The sequence below is a fragment of the Oncorhynchus mykiss genome, chromosome 15 (genome assembly GCF_057628025.1).
Source record: "Oncorhynchus mykiss isolate SJ-2025 chromosome 15, ASM5762802v1, whole genome shotgun sequence".
NCBI lineage: Eukaryota > Metazoa > Chordata > Actinopteri > Salmoniformes > Salmonidae > Oncorhynchus > Oncorhynchus mykiss.
Window position 1 is genome coordinate 9,331,826 of NC_143036.1, and position 20,133 is coordinate 9,351,958.

Consider the following 20,133-nt stretch of genomic DNA (forward strand, 5'->3'; position numbering starts at 1 on the left):
ATAGCCTTGCTATTGAGTCTCCAGGACATTCACAGTATTAGGCAAGACAGCCTTCCCTTCTTGTGCCCCAGACACATGGAATAGTCTACAATCCATGCTTCATCTAGATATGTTAGTGCCGCTGAATAGAATAATCTACAATCCATGCTTCAACTAGATATGTTAGTGCCGCTGAATAGAATAATCTACAATCCATGCTTCATCTAGATATGTTAGTGCCGCTGAATAGAATAATCTACAATCCATGCTTCATCTAGATATGTTAGTGCCGCTGAATAGAATAATCTACAATCCATGTTTCATCTAGATATGTTAGTGCAGCTGAATGGATGTAAAATATTGATCGGAGACTCTGTTACAGAGGAGGGGAAATGCTTTTTTTAGGCTGGATCATGTTGTTGTATTGTAATGTTGCATGATTTAATGATGTAATGTATTGGTAGTTGCTGCCTTCTTGGCCAGGTCTCCCTTGAAAAAAAGACTCTGTGTCTCAATGGGCTTTTCCTAGTTAAATAAAGGTTAAATCAAATAAAATTGAGAAAGGCCGCCTTGGGCAGACCTGGCTCTCAAGAGAATACAGGCTATGTGCACACTGCCCACACAATGAGGTGGAAACTGAGCTGCACTTCCTAACCTCCTGCCCAATGTATGACCATATTAGAGACACATATTTCCCTCAGGTTACACAGACCCACAAAGAATATATAAAAAAAATGTTTTTGATAAATTCCCATATCTATTGGGTGAAATACCACCAATCACAGCAGCAAGATTTGAAAATGTCAACCAGTGAAGAACAAACACCGTTGTAAATACAACCCATATTTATTTGGGGTGGCAGGGTAGCCTAGTGGATAAAGTGTTGGACTAGTAACTAAAAGGTTTCATGTTCAAGTCCCTGAGCTGACAAGGTACAAATCTGTCGTTCTGCCCCTGAACAGGCAGCTAACCCACTGTTCCTAGGCCGTCATTAAAAATAAGAATTTGTTCTTAACAGACTTGTCTAGTTAAATAAAGGTAAAATTTAATTTATTTTCCCTTATGTACTTTAACTATTTGCACATTGTTACAACACTGTTATAGACATACTATGACATTTGAAATGTCTCTATTCTTTTGAAACTTGTGGGGGCCCCAGGACCAGCTTGCTTAGGGGACTCTTCCCCAGGTTCATCTCTCTGTAGGTGATGGCTTTGTTATGGAAGGTTTGGGAATCGCTTCCTTTTAGGTGGTTGTAGAATTTAATAGCTCTTTTCTGGATATTTACAATTAGCGGGTATCGGTCTAACTCTGCTCTGCATACATGTTTTGGTGTTTTACAATGTACACAGAGGACATTTTTGGTATGTATAGTTTTTAGTGTGCTCTAGGGCAACGGTTTCTAGATGGAATTTGTATTTGTGGGCATTATTTTTGTATTTTGTTAGGGCCCAGGTCTGCCAGAATCTGTTCAGAAGATATTGGTGCTGCTGTAGGCCCTCCTTGGTTGGAGACAGAAGCACCAGATCATCAGAAAACAGTAGACATTTGACTTCAGAGTCTAGTAGAGTGAGGCCGGGTGCTGCAGACTGTTCTAGAGCCCCCGTCAATTCATTGATACAGTATATACTGTATGTTGAAGAGGATGGGGCTTAAGCTGCATCCCTGTCTCACCCCACAGCCCTGTGGAAAGAAATGTGTGTGTTCTTTGCCAATTTTAACCTCACACTTGTTGTTTGTGTACATGGATTTTATAATGTCGTATATTTTTCCCCCAACAGCATTTTCAATGAATTTGTATAGCAGACCCTCAGGCCAAATTGAGTGAAAAGCTTTTTTTACGTCAACAAAGCATGAGAAGACTTACTGTTGACGCATATCCCAAAGTAGTCATTGGGGTCAAATTTGTCTCCACTTATGTGGATTGGGGTGATCAATCCTTGGTTCCAAATATCGGGGAAGATGCCAGAACTGAGGATGATTTAAATAATTTTAGTATAGCCAATTGGAATTTGATGTCTCTATATTTGATCATTTCATTAAGGATACCATCAACACCACAGGCCTTTTTGGGTTGGAGGGTTTTGATTTTGTCATGGAGTTCATTCAAGGTAACTGGAGAATCCAGTGGGTTCTGGTAGTCTTTAATAGTTTAATCTAAAATATTGTATTTGATCATGTATATGTTTTTGCTGTTTGTTCTTTGTTATAGAGCCAAAAAGATTGGAGAAGTGGTTTATGCACACATCTCCTTTTTTGATAGATAACTCTTTGTGTGGTTGTTTGCTTAGTGTGTTCCAACTGTCACAGAAGTGTTTAGAGTCTATGGATTTGTCAATTACATCGAGCTGATTTCTGATTCACCATAGTGAAGGCGTAGACTCAGGTTTTCTGGGTCTCTATGTTTTTGGTTGGATAGGTTTCTCAAATTCTTTCTTAGATTTTTGCATTATTCATCAAACCATTTGTCATTGTTGTTGAATTTCTTATGTTCTCTACTTGAAATGTTTAGATTCAATTGGAAGCTGAGAGGTCAAATATACTGTTTTGGTTTTCTACTGCCAAGTTTAGATCTTCACTATTACAGTGAAATATTTTGTCCAGGAAGTTGTCTAAACGGGATTGAATTTGTTGTTACCTGGTAGGGGCATAGGTCTGATATTTTATTTATCTAGGCAAGTCAGTTAAGAACAAATTCTTATTTTCAATGATGGCCTAGTGGGTTAACTGTTTAGGGACAGAATGACAGATTTGTACCTTGTCAGCTCGGGGATTCGAACTTGCAATTCGAACTTGCAACATATCGGTTACTAATCCAACACTCTAACCACTAGGCTACGCTACTGCCCAAAATATGATATGGGGGGGCCTATATAGAGCATTATTTGGGATGGTGTTAGCTGGTTGGGATGTGGCTGGTGAAGCTGTTGTCTGGGTATAGGTCCTCTTGTCGTAGCTTCTCTCGGTGCAGGTCCTTCGGCAGGGGGTCTTGCATGTCTGGAAGGGTGTCTCACTGGTCTAGGCGGGGTGTCTGTTGCTCTGTTGCTCCTGTGTGAGGTTCTCTCTCTCTCTCTCTCTCTCTCTCTCTCTCTCTGTGTGTGTGAGAGTTTTTAAGTGTGTGTGTGTGTGTGTGTGTGTCCCATTTTTAATCTTGACCTTGTTGTGGCCCTTTGGCAAACGGTGTGTTCTAGTGTGTGTATATGTGTGCCTGTTACTGTGCAATAGCAGTGTACCCAAACAAATAGGTCTGGCTTGATAAATAGATGACTGCACAAACAGTCCAGGTTAAACTGACCGAGAGGAAGGTGTTTACTCTGTGAGTTATTCATGTGTTGATGCACCGGTGAGCATGTCATTGAGTCTGGATTAATATCCACACAGATAAATAATGAGAGATGCTGGCTGGAACACTTGGAAAGGAGATGGACAAATTAATCAGTGAAGATGCTTATTAATGTATTCAATATGTTAGAGTTTTTTTGTTTTGTTTTATACACTTCTAAATTAATTCCTTTCATTGTGTTATGATAACCATGTGTTTTCAATGGTTTGGGGTTCTTCTGCTGGGGGTTCTGATGGACCTAAAGGTTCTCATGGCTCTGTTCTCCATGTGTTTTCAATGGTTTGGGGGTTCTTCTGCTGGGGGTTCTGATGGACCTAAAGGTTCTGATGGCTCTGTTCTCCATGTGTTTTCAATGGTTTGGGGTTCTTCTGCTGGGGGTTCTGATGGACCTAAAGGTTCTGATGGCTCTGTTCTCCATGTGTTTTCAATGGTTTGGGGTTCTTCTGCTGGGGGTTCTGATGGACCTAAAGGTTCTGATGGCTCTGTTCTCCAAGTGTTTTCAATGGTTTGGGGTTCTTCTGCTGGGGGTTCTGATGGACCTAAAGGTTCTGATGGCTCTGTTCTCCATGTGTTTTCAATGGTTTGGGGTTCTTCTGCTGGGGGTTCTGATGGACCTAAAGGTTCTGATGGCTCTGTTCTCCATGTGTTTTCAATGGTTTGGGGTTCTTCTGCTGGGGGTTCTGATGGACCTAAAGGTTCTGATGGCTCTGTTCTCCATGTGTTTTCAATGGTTTGGGGTTCTTCTGCTGGGGGTTCTGAGGGACCTAAAGGTTCTGATGGCTCTGTTCTCCATGTGTTTTCAATGGTTTGGGGGTTCTTCTGCTGGGGGTTCTGATGGACCTAAAGGTTCTGATGGCTCTGTTCTCCATGTGTTTTCAATGGTTTGGGGTTCTTCTGCTGGGGGTTCTGAGGGACCTAAAGGTTCTGATGGCTCTGTTCTCCATGTGTTCTCCATAGATCTTCAGGAGGTGTTGGCTGATGTTTAAGAAGGCGTCCAGTAAAGGCCCAAGGCGGTTAGAGAAATACCCAGACGAGAAGGCAGCATACTTCCGGAGCTTTCACAAGGTAAACACTAAACATCTCTTTATATAGTAAAGGCCCAAGGCGGTTAGAGAAATACCCAGACGAGAAGGCAGCATACTTCCAGAGCTTTCACAAGGTACTCACTAAACATCACTTTATATACTGTCACTGTTTTTTACTGTGAAATATCCATCAATCCTCCCCTCCGCTCAGTTATACTGTATATATATATATATTCACCTAATTGGATGTCAAAGTAATATGTTGTCTGGAAATGAAGGATACAGCCAGTAGACAGAGAAGTTTTTAGTCGCAGCATGAGACCAGACAGACAGATGTTCATTTGTCTGAGTCTGTTGACCCTTTTAACGCCATCCACCGCATCATAATTTAACCACAACCTTGAAGTTTACCCAATAACAAGCCCCGACCGCCATTTCACCGCAGAAAATATAGCAGAGCACTTATTTTATTACAGATACATTGTAATAAATCATATTACACACAAACCGACACCAAACAATCTTGTTTTTCTCTTTATGTGTTACATGAGGAGTACATGTTGCTGGGACATTTTGACCCTTTATCTCGTTCTTCCTGGGCTTTTCTCTCCCTTTGAGGGGGATAATCTGGGTTATAATATTTATTTGCCCGTTTATTAAACCCTTTGAAAATACCTCAATTAGGCCTCATTATCAGTGGCTAGGAAGACAGTATTAAGTGAGTAATGTGGCTCTACTGTAGTAATGAGAGGAGAGGAGATGGAGCCTCATGTAGGGACTTGCTGGCCGGGACACCAGAGCATTTTGATGTGGCTGGGCTTTTTAATGTGTGGCTGTATTGTTAGAGGCTTTTTAATGTGTGGCTGTATTGTGGGATGGGCTCTTTAATGTGTGGCTGTGTTGTGAGAGGGGCTCTTTAATGTGTGGCTGTATTGTGGGAGGGCTCTTTAATGTGTGGCTGTGTTGTGAGAGGGGCTCTTTAATGTGTGGCTGTATTGTTAGAGGGCTCTTTAATGTGTGGCTGTATTGTTAGAGGGCTCTTTAATGTGTGGCTGTATTGTGGGAGGGCTCTTTAATGTGTGGCTGTATTGTTAGAGGGCTCTTTAATGTGTGGCTGTATTGTGAGAGGGGCTCTTTAATGTGTGGCTGTATGGTTAGAGGCTTTTTAATGTGTGGCTGTAATGTGGGAGGGCTCTTTAATGTGTGGCTGTATTGTGAGAGGGGCTCTTTAATGTGTGGCTGTATGGTTAGAGGCTTTTTAATGTGTGGCTGTAATGTCGGAGGGGCTCTTTAATGTGTGAGGGTATTGTGAAAGGGGCTCTTTAATTCTCTGTAACCTGCTGTCTAATATACTATCATTAGTTATCAGACACCTGCTGATTATCAGGCCTATGCTGATTTAGTTATCAGGCCTATGCTGATTTAAGATCGCTGCAGTAGGCGTATGTAACGGATACTTTTGAGGAAATCTTCCACTGCGTTGTGTAGTTTTGTTTGCACCAATTTCAAGCTACTGTTGATACACAGTAAACTCACGTGTCATGCTTATAGGGTTAGGATGCAGAACATTTAGGAGACTACAACATCTGTCTATGTGAGCCAGCATAGGCTACACAGAAGTCATGGAATAGTCCAAGTATCAATTTGGAACAACAGTTTCTACTACACCATACCATCAACCTACCCTAACCAGAAACCGTGGATAGGCGGCAGCATTCGCGCAAAACTGAAAGAGCGAACCACTGCTTTTATCCATGGAAAGATGACTGGCATTATGGCCAAATACAAACAGTGTTGTTATTCCCTCCACAAGGCAATCAAACAAGGGAAATGTCGGTATAGGGACAAAGTAGAGTCGCAATTCAACAGCTCAGACAAGAGACGTATGCGGCAGGGTCTACAGGCAATCACGGACTACAAAAAGGAAAACCAGCCACGTCACGGACACCAACATCTTGCTTCCAGACAAACTAAACACCTTCTTTGCCCGCTTTGTGGATAATAGAGTGCCATGGACACGGCTCGCTACCAAGGACTGTACCATCAAAGGTTCCATCTGAGGCGCCCCATAAGAGTGCTGCAGAGAAAACAGACACTTTTACCGATTCATAAACAACAAGAAAAACAACAATATTGGATTTGTGTTTTTGTTTTGAAAGGTGCTGCGTGTTCTTTATATCATGAACAGCAGCCACTCTAAATATCTCCTTACTGTTTGGGATGTGTCTAGGTTGGGAGCTCTTGACAAAGACAGTTAAATAATGGAGACATGGTTTTGTGCATAAATATATATAGTATATATAAATATGTCCATAGTGTAACTAACGGGTGTCGTCGTCGGATGAGGAAGAATAGGACCAAAGCGCAGCGTGGTGAGAGTTCATGACTTTTATTGAACTGAACAAAATAACGAAGTGCAAAAAATGAAACCGAAACAGTCCTGTCAGGTGCAGAAAACGCTTAACAGAAAATAACTACCCACAAAACACAGGTGGGAAAAAGCTACCTAAGTATGGTTCCCAATCAGAGACAACGATAGACAGCTGTCCCTGACTGAGAACCATACCCGGGCAAAACAAAGAAATACAAAACATAGAAAACTGAACATAGAATGCCCACCCAAATCACACCCTGACCAAACCAAAATAGAGACATAAAAAGCTCTCTAAGGTCAGGGCGTGACACATAGAGTGTAAATAAGCAGTGCAGAGCAGTGACTTTTACAGAGTTTATGTCTCTGGGGCTACAGTTGAAGTCGGAAGTTTACAAACACTTAGGTTGGAGTCATTAAAATTCGTTTTTCAACCACTTCACACAATTCTTGTTAACAAACTATAGTTTTGGCAAGTCAGTTAGGACATCTATTTTGTGCCTGACACAAGTAATTTTTCCATCAATTGTTTACACACAGATTATTTCACTTATAATCGACTGTATCACAATTCCAGTGGGTCAGAAGTTTACATAGACTAAGTTGACTGTGCCTTGAAACAGTCAAGAAAAGATGTCATGGCTTTAGAAGCTTCTTATAGGCTAATTGCCATAATTTGAGTCAATTGGCGGTGTACCTGTGGATGTATTTCAAGGCCTACCTTCAAATGCAGTGCCTCTTTCCTTGACATCATGGGAAATAAAATAAAAAATCAGCCAAGACCTCAGAAAAAAATTGTAGACCTCCACAAGTCTGGTTCATCCTTGGGAGAAATTTCCAAACACCTGAATATACCAATATACAACGCAGCTGTCATACCGCTCAGGAAGTAGAGACGCGTTCTGTCCCCTAGAGATGAACGGACTTTGTTGCGAAAGTGCAAATCAATCCCAAAACAACAGCAAAGGACGTTGTGAAGATGCTGGAGGAAACAGGTACAAAGACACCATAAAAAGCCAGACTATGGTTTGCAACTGCACACAAAGGGACAAAGATCGTACTTTTCTGAGAAATGTCCTCTGGTCTGATGAAACAAAAATAGAACTGTTTGGCCATAATGACCATCGTTATGTTTGGAGGAAAAAGGGGGAGGCTTGCAAGCCGAAGAACTCCATCCCAACCGTGAAGCACGGGGGTGGCAGCACCATGTTGTGGGGGTGCTTTGCTGCAGGAGGGACTGGTGCACTTCACAAAATAGATGGCATCATGAGGATGAAAAATGATGTGGATATATTGAAGCAACATCTCAAAACATCAGTCAGGAAGTTAAATCTTCCTTGCAAATGGGTCTTCCAAATGGACAATGACCCCAAGCATATTTCCAAAGTTGTGCCAAAATGGCTTAACGACAACAAAGTCAAGGTATTGGAGTGGCCATCACAAAGCCCTGACCTCAATTCTATAGAAAATTTGGCAGAACTGAAAATGCGTGTGCGAGCAAGGAGGCCTTCAAACCTGACTCATTTACTCCAGCTCTGTCAGGAGGAATGGCCAAAATTCTTGTGGAAGGCTACCCAAAATATTTGACCTAAGTTACACAATTTAAAGGCAATGCTACCAAATACTAATTGATTGTATGTAAACTTCTGACGCACTCTCAATCAAAGTTAACGTAGCAGTCAGACGTCTTTGTCCTTCGTCTTGTCGTGTTCCACGTATATATCTTTTTATATATTTTTCTTTGCATATCTTTTTTAAAAATCTTTTTCTAAACCTCAACTTCAAAATACTCTCCTGCAACGCGCCTCACCCAATGTGGTGTGGATCTGTTTTTCCTAAAGTATTTTTATTTACCTTGGAACCGGAATCCCCCAACAGAAGCTAGCCAGCTAACTAGCTACTAGCTAGTAGTCAGCTAACCACTGCTAGCGGTCATCAGCTAACCTTTAGCTCCGAAAGCTCTTGCCAGTTTGTACAACGCGACTCAAACCAGAGCATACCGGACCCATTTTCTCTCCATTTCCCCGGATTCCTACCACAAGCCCTGAACCTTTTCACCTGGATCATCGCAGCTAGCTAGCTGCAATCCAAGTGCCTATTCTTGGCTAACGTCTGTCCCGAAGCAAGCACCAATTAGCTTGGAACTAGCCCATGCTAGGCCCATTCTCCCGGCTAGCTGAGAAGGCCCATCAGCCACTCCTGGGCTACAATACCACTTCTATTGCCGGTACGGGGCACGGAACCCCGCCAATCCTTCACGACTGGACTACCGACGTGACCTGCTCGAGGGGGTACTCAACTGGCCCCTACGTCGCAACGTCCCCTGAATAGCCATCTGCCAGCCGCGGCCGGCTAGCTGCTAGCAGCGGCCCAATAGCTGTCTAGACCAATGTTTTGGGCCACTATACCTATTTTGCCAATTGGACTTGGACCCCTCTGCTATGTGGCACCCTACTAATCCATCACGACTGGTCTATCGACGTCACCGAACGCGGAGGCTAAAACAGACTTTCCTCCGTCGCGACGTCCATCTAAGGCCCTTCTGCTAGCTTGCTATCCCAGGCCTGCTAGCTGTCTGAATCGCCGTGTCTCCAGCCAGCCCAACCACTCGCTGGACCCCTATGATCACTCGGCTACGCATGCCTTTCCCTAATATCAATATGCCTTATCCATTACTGTTCTGGTTAGTGATTATTGTCTTATTTCACTATAGAGCCTCTAGCCCTGCTCAATATACCTTAACCAACCATTTAGTTCCACCTCCCACATATGCGGTGACATCACCTGGTTTAAACATCTCTAGAGACAATATCTCTCTCATCATTACTCAATGCCTAGGTTAACCTCCACTGTATCCACATCCTACCATACCTTTGTCTGTACATTATGCCTTGAATCTATTCTATCACGGCCAGAAACCTGCCCCTTTTACTCTCCGTTCCGAACGTACTAGATGACCAGTTCTGATAGCCTTTCGCCATACTTTTATCCTACTCCTCCTCTGTTCCTCTGGTGATGTAGAGGTTAATCCAGGCCCTGCAGTGCCTAGCTCCACTCCCATTCCCCAGGTACTCTCATTTGTTGACTTCTGTAACCGTAAAAGCCTTGGTTTCATGCATGTTAACATTTGAAGCCTCCTCCCTAAGTTTGCTTTATTCACTGCATTAGCACACTCTGCCAACCCAGATGTCCTAGCCATGTCTGAATCCTGGCTTAGGTAGACCACCAAAACCCCTGAAATGTCCATCCCTAACTATAACATTTTCAGACAATATAGAACTGTCAAAGGGGGCGGTGTTGCAATCTACTGCGGAGATAGCCTGCAGAGTTCTGTCTTACTATCCAGGTCTGTATCTAAACAATTCAAGCTTCTACTTTTAAAAATCCACCTTTCCAGAAACAAGCCTCTCACCGTTGCTGCTTGCTATAGACCACCCTCTGCCCCCAGCTGTGCTCTGGACACAATATGTGAATTGGTTGCCCCCCATCTATCTTCAGAGCTAGTGCTGCTAGGTGACCTAAACTGGGACATGCTTAACACCCTGGTCATCCTACAATCTAAGCTTGATTCCCTCAATCTCACACAAATGATCAATGAACCCATCAGGTGCAACCCAAAACCCGTAAACATGGGCACCCTCATAGATATCATCCTAACCAACTTGACCTCCAAATGCACCTCTGCTGTTTTCAACCAAGAACTCAGCAATCACTGCCTCATTGCCTGCATCCGTAATGGGTCTGCGGTAAAACAACCACCCCTCATCACTGTAAAACGCTCCCTAAAACACTTCAGCGAACAGGCCTATCTAATCGACCTGGCCCGGGTATCCTGGAAGGATATTGTTCTCATTCCGTCATTAGAGGATGCCTGGTTATTCTATGAAAGTTCCTTCCTCACCATCTTAAATAAGCATGCCCCATTCAAAAAATGTAGAACCAGGAACATATATAGCCCTTGGTTCACTCCAGACCTGACTGCCCTTGACCAGCACAAAAACATCCTGTGGCATTCTGCATTAGCTTCGAATAGTCCAAGTGATATGCAACTTTTGAGGGAAGTTAGGAACCAATATACACAGGCAGTTAGGAAAGCTAAGCCTAGCTTTTTCAAACAGAAATCTGCATCCTGTAGCACAATCTCAAAAAAGTTCTGGGACACTGTAAAGTACATTGAGAGTAAGAGCACCTTCTCCCAGCTGCCTACTGCACTGAGGATAGGAAACATAAATCCACCATAATTGAGAATTTCAAAAAGCATTTTTCTACAGCTTGCCATGCTTTCCACCTGGCTACCCCTACCCCGATCAACAGCCCTGCACCCCCCACAGCAACTCGTCCAAGCCTCCCCCATTTCTCCTTCATTACTGTGCAGCCGTATTCATCGACCTGGCCAAGGCTATCGACTCTGCCAATCACCACATTCTTATCGGCAGACTCAACAGCCTTGATTTCTCAAATGATTTCCTCGCCTGGTTCACCAACTACTTCTCTGATAGAGTTCAGTGTGTCAAATCGGAGGGCCTGTTGTCCGGACCTCTGGCAGTCTCTATGGGGGTGCCACAGGGTTCAATACTCGGGCCGAATCTCTTCTCTGTATACATCAATGATGTCGCTCTTGCTGCTGGTGATTCTCTGATCCACCTCAACGCAGACAACACCATTCTGTATACCTCTAGCCCTTCTTTGGACACTGTGTTAACTAACCTCCAGACGAGCTTCAATGCCATACAACTCTCCTTCCGTGGCCTCCAACTGTTCTTAAATGCAAGTAAAACTGATGCATGCTCTTCAACCGGCACCTGCCCGCCAGTCCAGCATCACTACTCTGGACGACTCTGACTGAGAATACGTGGACAACTACAAATACCTAGTTCTCTGGTTAGACTGTAAACTCTCCTTCCAGACTCACATTAAGCATCTCCAATCCAAAGTTAAACCTAGAATTGGCTTCCTATTTGGCAAAAAGCATCATTCACTCATGCTGCCAAACATACCCTCATAAAACTGACCATCCTACCGATCCTCGACTTCGGCGATGTCATTTTCAAAATAGCCTCCAACACTCTACTCAACAAATTGGATGCAGTCTATCACAGTGTCATCTGTTTTGTCACCAAAGCCCCATATACTACTCACCACTGTGACCTGTATGCTCTCGTTGGCTGGCCCTCGCTTCATACTCATCACCAAACCCACTGGCTCCAGGTCATCTACAAGTCTTTGCTAGGTAAAGCCTCACCTTATCTCAGCTCACTGGTCACCATAGCTGCACCCACCTGTAGCACGCGCTCCAGCAGGTATATCTCACAGGTATATCTCACTATGTCTCACTTTCCTTCCAGTTCTCTGCTGCCAATAGCTGGAACAAACTACAAAAATCACTGAAGCTGGAGACTCATATCTCCCTCACTAGCTTTAAGCACCAGCTGTCAGAGCACAGATCACTGCACCTGTACATAGCCCATCTGCAAATAGCCCATCCAACTACCTCATCCCCATACTGTATTTATTTATTTATTTTGCTTCTTTGCACCCCAGTATCTCTACTTGTACGTTCATCTTCTACACATCTACCGTTCCAGTGTTTAATTGCTATATTGTATTTACTTCGCCACCATGGCCTTTTTTTGCCTTTACCTCCCTTATCTCACCTCATTTGCACACACTGTATATAGACTTTTTCTACTGTATTATTAACTGTATGTTTGTTTTACTAGCCTACCTGGTTCAATAAAGGTGAAGTAAAAATAAAATAAACTGGGAATATGATGAAAGAAACAAAACATGAAATAAATCATTATCTCTGATATTATAAGGACATTTCATATTCTTAAATTAAAGTTGTGATCCTAACTGACCTAAGACAGGGAATTCTTACTAGGATTAAATGTCAGGATTTGTGAAAAACTGAGTTTAAATGTGTTTGGCTAAGGTGTATGTAAACTTCCGACTTCAACTGTATATGGTCTTTGACAACAGCTCTGTTCTGAGAGGAGAGGCAAATGGATGGGGAGAGGAGAGGAGAGAGGGATGGGGAGAGGAGAGAGGGATGGGGAGAGGAGAGGAGAGAGGGATGGAGAGATGGAAGAGGGATGGGGAGAGGAGAGGATTAGCGAGGAGAGGGAGAGGGATGGGGAGAGGATTAGAGAGGAGAGGGAAAGGGAGTGGACAGGACAGGAGAGGGATGGGGAGAAGGAGAGGAGAGGATAGAGGAGAGGATGGTGGAGAGGAGAGGATGGTGGAGAGGAGAGGATAGAGGAGAGGATAGAGGAGAGGATAGAGGAGAGGAGAGAGTAGAGGAGAGGATAGGAGAGGAGACGAGACGAGACGAGACGAGAGCAGGGCTGCCTTACCACACATGTCCAGAAAGCTACAATGCTGATGTGGTCTCGGTTGGCAGTTCTGTGTTATAATCATCTTTCTGGAGGAAGATAGGAACCATTTTCTCTTCATATTCACTTCCTAAAAAGGCAGACAGATGGAATCAGTGCTATTTTCTGGATAATGAATACTAACTGAAAAATGGAATCGAATCCCAGATTTGAACAACCTCACAGTCACAATGCCTTGTTACCCAGTTTCACGGTCCTGACCATGTAAAATGTTGTTCCTGAAACATCTTAAGAAATATTATTATTTATTCCGCATGTGACATGTACTGTCAGTTACTATATGGGCAACACACGCACACACACACACGCACACACACACACATGCACGCACACAAACGCACACACCCACACATGCACGCACACAAACACACACACACACACACACACACACACACACACACACACACACACACACACACACACACACACACACACACACACACACATGCACTCACACAAACACACACACGCACATTATTCTACAGTATATGGGCAGTGAGCCTACCTAATAAATTCCCAAAAGGCTGGCATTGTGTCCACAGTTTGCTCTGAGCGAGCGCTTTACAATAATGCACTGGCTCTTATCTGTCCAGCAGCGAACGGAGACTGTTGAATAAAGCAGCCCAGTAAATGAAAAAGATATTCAATGAAACACGACCTTGTTTCTTTGTTGTATTCCATCACTCTCAGAGTTAACATGATGTAGTAGCTTTTTTGATTCTGGTCATGAGTATCGATTGGATCTTTAGTGATTCATTTGCAAAGTGAAGCAGGTTGACCATGGCTCCCGTTGTGTTTTTAGATCGGGCCAGAGCTACGGAAAATCCATACTCTCATTTAGGAGACTGAGTTGATTCAAGCTTGACAGGCTTGTTATGAACCATTACACAATTTATATGGCCTACTTCACACAATTTCCATTGATTTCCCTGATAAAATGCGGTAATGAATTTCATTCATATAGCTAATTTCAACAGGTCTCACAGAGCTTTGAATATTGTTCAAATAAATCTGATATGTATTTGATATATGATTAAATGTGTTTTTGCTCTGTACTTCTGGATGTACCTGAGCATCACCAACAGTCATTTAAGATGATGAATTAACAGTTAAAGGAACCAGCCGAACAACCAATTTACAAAGTGGATGTACATCTCTAAACCTAACTTAACTAGACGATGTGTTCCCACTTGTTTTCCCCCTCAACTGTCGTCCCGTTGATTTTTTGACTGTTTTGTTTTGTTGTTCTGTCTGTCTCAGATCACAGAGCTCCGCAGTATCAAGAACATTACACGGATGCCGAGGGAGACCAAGAAACATGCCGTGGCAATCCTCTTTTACGACCAGACGTCCAAGACGTTTGCCTGTGAGTCAGGTAAGCAATGCAACCCCGGGGAATGGAAGGAGGGAGGCAGCGAGGGAGGGAGAGCGGGATGAAGAGTACACAGGAAATGGAGAAAACAGGAGAAGGGAGAGAAGGAAAGAGAGAAGGTTCCAGAGTTTGAGGGAGAAAGATGAGCACTGAAGATGTCCCAAACACCAGTCAATTGAATCTGTATTGTATTAGCTAGAAGTGGGTGTGTTATTGTGTCAGGGGGTGGGGGGTTCTGACATTGAAGGGACTTAGTCATTACTTTGTTTGTGATTCAGACCAATTGTACATTGTAACAATATATTGTTGCAAACCCTCTGGATCCTGGTAGAGCAGAAGGGATGCTGTGATCTGATAGGTTGTAATGAATTCTGCTGCAGGGATTGGCTTAGTTAATAGTGTTAGAGTCTTTATAGAGAACTCAGGAGAAACAGAGAAGGATGGATATTGGATTCATAGGGATGGGTAGGGAAAAAGAGAGAGAAGGGTGGGGAGATTGAAAGAGAGCAATAGAAAGAGAGCGATCTCCTCTCTTCTCTCTCCTCCTCTCTTCTACTCTCCTCTCTTCTCCTTTCCCCCTCTCTTTTCCTCTCTTCTCCTCTCCTCCTCTCTTGTCCTCTCCTCCTCTCTTTTCCTCTCTTCTCTCCTCTCCTCTACCCTCCTCTCTCCTCCTCTCTTCTCTTCTCCTCTCCTCCTCTCTTTTCCTCTCCTTTCTCTCCTCCTCTCTTCTCCTCCTCTCTTTTCCTCCTCTCTTCTCCCCTCTCTTTTCCTCTCTTCTCCTCTCCTCCTCTCTTGTCCTCTCTTCTCCTCTCCTCCTCTCTTTTCCTCTCCTCCTCTCTCCTCCTCTCTTCTCCTCCTCTCTTTTCCTCCTCTCTTCTCTCCTCTCTCCTCCTCTCTCCTCCTCTCTTTTCCTCTCTTCTCCTCTCTCCTCCTCCCTTCTCCTCTCCTCCTCTCTTTTCCTCTCCTCCTCTCTCCTCCTCTCTTCCTCTCCTCTCTTTTCCTCCTCTCTTCTCTCCTCTCTCCTCCTCTCTTCTCCTCTCATCTAATCTCCTCCTCTCCTCTAGTTACAGGTTGTAGGTGATTTCTGTGTGTGTGTGTGTGTGTGTGTGTGTGTGTGTGTGTGTGTGTGTGTGTGTGTGTGTGCGATGTGCTGATGTGAGCTGTAGCAGTGGATCTCAGAGGAGAGATTATGTGCCTTATGGGGTGCAGTGAATTCTATCTCTGTCGTCCTCTCTCTCTCTCTCTCTCTCTCTCTCTCTCTCTCTCTCTCTCTCTCTCTCTCTCGCTCTCTCTCTCAGACACACGGCTCAGCAGTTACACGCCCACGGCTGAGTCCCTTGCCATATGGAGGGTTGTGTCCTCCGTGTCCACCACAGGGTCATTCACTTCCTACACACACACACACACACACACACACACACACACACACACACACACACACACACACACACACACACACACACGCACACGCACACGCACACACACACACACATGCGTGTCCACCCTACGCAGGAGGCTAACCTGCATGCCCTTCACTTCCTACTCCTCTCTGTGGTACTGTTCCAGTATCAGCTACTCCTCTCTGTGGTACTGTTCCAGTATCAGCTACTCCTCGCTGTGGTACTGTTCCAGTTTCAGCTACTCCTCTCTGTGGTACTGTTCCAGTATCAGCTACTCCTCTCTGTGGTACTGTTCCAGTATCAGCTACTCCTCTCTGTGGTACTGTTCCAGTATCAGCTACTCCTCTCTGTGGTACTGTTCCAGTATCAGCTACTCCTCTCTGTGGTACTGTTCCAGTATACAGCTACTCCTCTCTGTCCTCTCTGTGGTACTGTTCCAGTATCAGCTACTCCTCTCAGTGGTACTGTTCCAGTATCATCTACTCCTCTCTGTCCTCTCTGTGCAGCATCTGTTCTCTTATCCAGGGTCTGACCAGGACCAACCCTGTTTAGCTTCAGAGGCAAGCCAGCAGTGGAATGCAGGGTGGCACACTGATGAAGTGTTTGTGTTTGTGATTTTCCACTCAGCAGCTCTAACAGTCTCTGTGAGTTTAGACTTCAGATACACTCAGAGGACACAGGCTCAGCGAGGGAGGAAATGGACAAACAGAGGCTCTTAAGTACAGAGTAATGTGTTTGTCTGTCTGTCTGTCTGTCTGTCTGTCTGTCTGTCTGTCTGTCTGTCTGTCTGTCTGTCTGTCTATGTCTGTCTGTCTATGTCTGTCTGTCTGTCTGTCTGTCTGTCTGTCTGTCTGTCTGTCTGTCTGTCTGTCTGTCTGTCTGTCTGTCTGTCTGTCTGTCTGTCTGTCTGTCTGTGTGGTAATGTTTTACCCTTCAGAAACGACATGTTCTATCCTTTCAAACAACAGGTTTGGAAAACAGCAAGCAGACTGAATACTTATTCAAATCTGTTCATATACACCCCCGGGAAGAATATTACACTTAAAAATAAAAACAATCTGACAAAAGATGCATTTACAGTAGATATGGTCATTTTCACGTTTTCATAAATTCTTGACGTACAGTATATTAAGGCATTTGTGAAAATTCTATAGCAATATTTATTGGGAAAACGCCCATGTGTTTTGACAATGAATAGACACGGCAGTAAATAAAACCTAATAAAACATCTGTCTCGTCCAGTACTGGATTCTACACAGACCGGTGCGCCACAGCCAATCAGAGCTACAGTAGAAAAACAAGCCTTTTGCCACACAGGCCTGTCATCATTCACTATGAACTGGACTGTGTGTTTACAGGCAGTAGGGCCTGTTATCATTCACTTTGAACTGGACTGTGTGTTTACAGGCAGTAGGGCCTGTCATCATTCACTTTGAACTGGTCTGTGTGTTTACAGGCAGTAGGGCCTGCCATCATTCACTTTGAACTGGACTGTGTGTTTACAGGCAGTAGGGCCTGTCATCATTCACTTTGAACTGGACTGTGTGTTTACAGGCAGTAGGGCCTGTCATTATTCACTTTGAACTGGACTGTGTGTTTACAGGCAGTAGGGCCTGTCATTATTCACTTTGAACTGGACTGTGTGTTTACAGGCAGTAGGGCCTGTCATCATTCACTTTGAACTGGACTGTGTGTTTACAGGCAGTAGGGCCTGTCATTATTCACTTTGAACTGGACTGTGTGTTTACAGACAGTTACAACAGCGTGACTTTAGATCATTAGAACACATTCACCAGAAGCCCCTCAAAACACCTGCATGGATTTCTGTAAATATGTAAATACCACGGGAGTCCTCTTACATTTGGGAAATTTACAGTCCTATTGATTAAACAACTATGGGAAGGTAGGCTCTCTCTCCCTCGAGGCTCTCTCTCCCTCAGTTATGCACATCAGAAACAACAAGATACACAACTAATGCTAGCCAGAGCAAGATTAGCTCAAATCTAACCAAGGAACATTAGATAAACCCTTTTAAACTTTTTCAGCTAGTTGGGGAATTGTGGCATCCTCGTCCTTCATTGTTGTACCAACCAAGAACCCAAGCTAACTGGCTAAAGTTGGCTAGCTTGCTAGCTACCAACTTCCAGAAACAAATTTAGAGAACACCTCACTCTAATCATTTCAATCGCCATATCAGAGCGGGGTTAGGCTGTTTACATGTTTTCTAGAGCGTCCGTGACTAACTATTCTTTATTTTGGCTACGTTTTCTGACACCGGTCATATCTAGCGTATTGTTCCTCGTTTGTAAATTCTTCAGTTATTCTGCGCTCTGGCACACTCAGACGAGAGTTCTCTCTGGCACACTCAGACGAGAGTTCTCTCTGGCACACTCAGACGAGAGTTCTCTCTGGCACACTCAGACGAGAGTTCTCTCTGGCACACTCAGACGAGAGTTCTCTCTGGCAGACTCAGACGAGAGTTCTCTCTGGCACACTCAGACAAGAGTTCTCTCTGGCACACTCAGACAAGAGTTCTCTCTGGCACACTCAGACGAGAGTTCTCTCTGGCAGACTCAGACGAGAGTTCTCTCTGGCACACTCAGACAAGAGTTCTCTCTGGCACACTCAGACAAGAGTTCTCTCTGGCACACTCAGACGAGAGTTCTCTCTGGCACACTCAGACGAGAGTTCTCTCTGGCACACTCAGACGAGAGTTCTCTCTGGCACACTCAGACGAGAGTTCTCTCTGGTACACTCAGACGAGAGTTCTCTCTGGTACACTCAGACGAGAGTTCTCTCTGGCGCACTCAGACGAGAGTTCACTCTGGCACACTCAGACAAGAGTTCTCTCTGGCACACTCAGACGAGAGTTCACTCTGGTACACTCAGACGAGAGTTCTCTCTGGCACACTCAGACGAGAGTTCTCTCTGGTACACTCAGACGAGAGTTCTCTCTGGCACACTCAGACGAGAGTTCTCTCTGGCACACTCAGACGAGAGTTCTCTCTGGCACACTCAGACGAGAGTTCTCTCTGGCACACTCAGACGAGAGTTCTCTCTGGCACACTCAGACGAGAGTTCTCTCTGACACACTCAGACGAGAGTTCTCTGAAATCAGAGTAGATGGCCATGGTGAAATCACAAACGGAAGAGATATGCTAACTGGATAATAGTTGTTTAAGTTCTTCCTAGCTAACCAAATGACTCCTGCATCTCTAGCTGTGTATAGCCACCGAAATAGATATGAGTGGAACATGTCAGTCACTCACCTGCCTCTCCAATGACATCACATCCTCCTAGCAGCTAGATAGATAACGTTAGGGTCCTCCTCCAATGGTATGACATCACATCCTCCTAGCAGCTAGCTAGCTAGATAATGTTAGGGTCCTCCTCCAATGGTATGACATCACATCCTCCTAGCAGCTAGATAGATAACGTTAGGGTCCTCTTCCAATGGTATGACATCACATCCTCCTAGCAGCTAGCTAGATAACGTTAGGCTTTGTGTTTTTAGCTTTCTACATCAATAGATACGCTAGCCTATTAGCCACGTTATGACTGACTTGTGATCACTCCCCTCACTAGTTAGACTGTAGTGATATTCCCAGCCTTATTGACATTGGTCTGTTTTTGTCCAAAATATGGAGTCATTGAAACTTAAACAGTAAATCCAAAATGGAGGCAGCAAACAATATACCAGGTCAGCTGTGATTTACAACTTGATTGCAATATTTTTGGGACTAGCAAGAAATGTATTGGCGAATCCTATTAATCATGCATTGAACTGCATCCATCTAGTCTGCCAACCATGCCTTAGTGTACATCATGGAATGTTGAGTCAAATAGAAACCATTTTTAAAACCTCTTATTAAGTTGGCTTTGTAGCATGAACTAGGAATTTGATATTTTTGACAGATATTATGATTGTCTGTTCGTTTCATACCTGCAAGTAGTTAAAATGCTGTTAGTGCCACTTGAAATGCACACACGCGTGCACACACACACACACACACACACACACACACACACACACACACGCGAGCACACACACACACAGATAGAGACCAGAGCGATAACATAGACCAGGGAGAAAACAGAGACCAGGGAGATAACAGAGACCAGGGAGAAAACAGAGATCAAGGAGATAACAGAGACCAGGGAGATAACAGAGACCAGGGAGATAACAGAGACCAGGGAGATAACAGAGAACAGGGAGATAACAGAGACCACGGAGAAAACAGAGACCAG

General features: G+C 44.1%; 1 protein-coding gene across 1 annotated transcript in view; it reads left to right on the top strand.

Annotated features, from left to right (window-relative positions):
* LOC110490900 (docking protein 6-like) overlaps positions 1 to 20,133 on the top strand; it is a 131,338-nt gene that overhangs the window by 52,536 nt on the left and 58,669 nt on the right. Inside the window, exons 2-3 of the mRNA XM_036945723.2 lie at positions 4,280 to 4,387; positions 14,374 to 14,488. Of these exons, the coding sequence (XP_036801618.1) occupies positions 4,280 to 4,387; positions 14,374 to 14,488 (223 nt within the window). The remainder of the gene's footprint in view (positions 1 to 4,279; positions 4,388 to 14,373; positions 14,489 to 20,133) is intronic.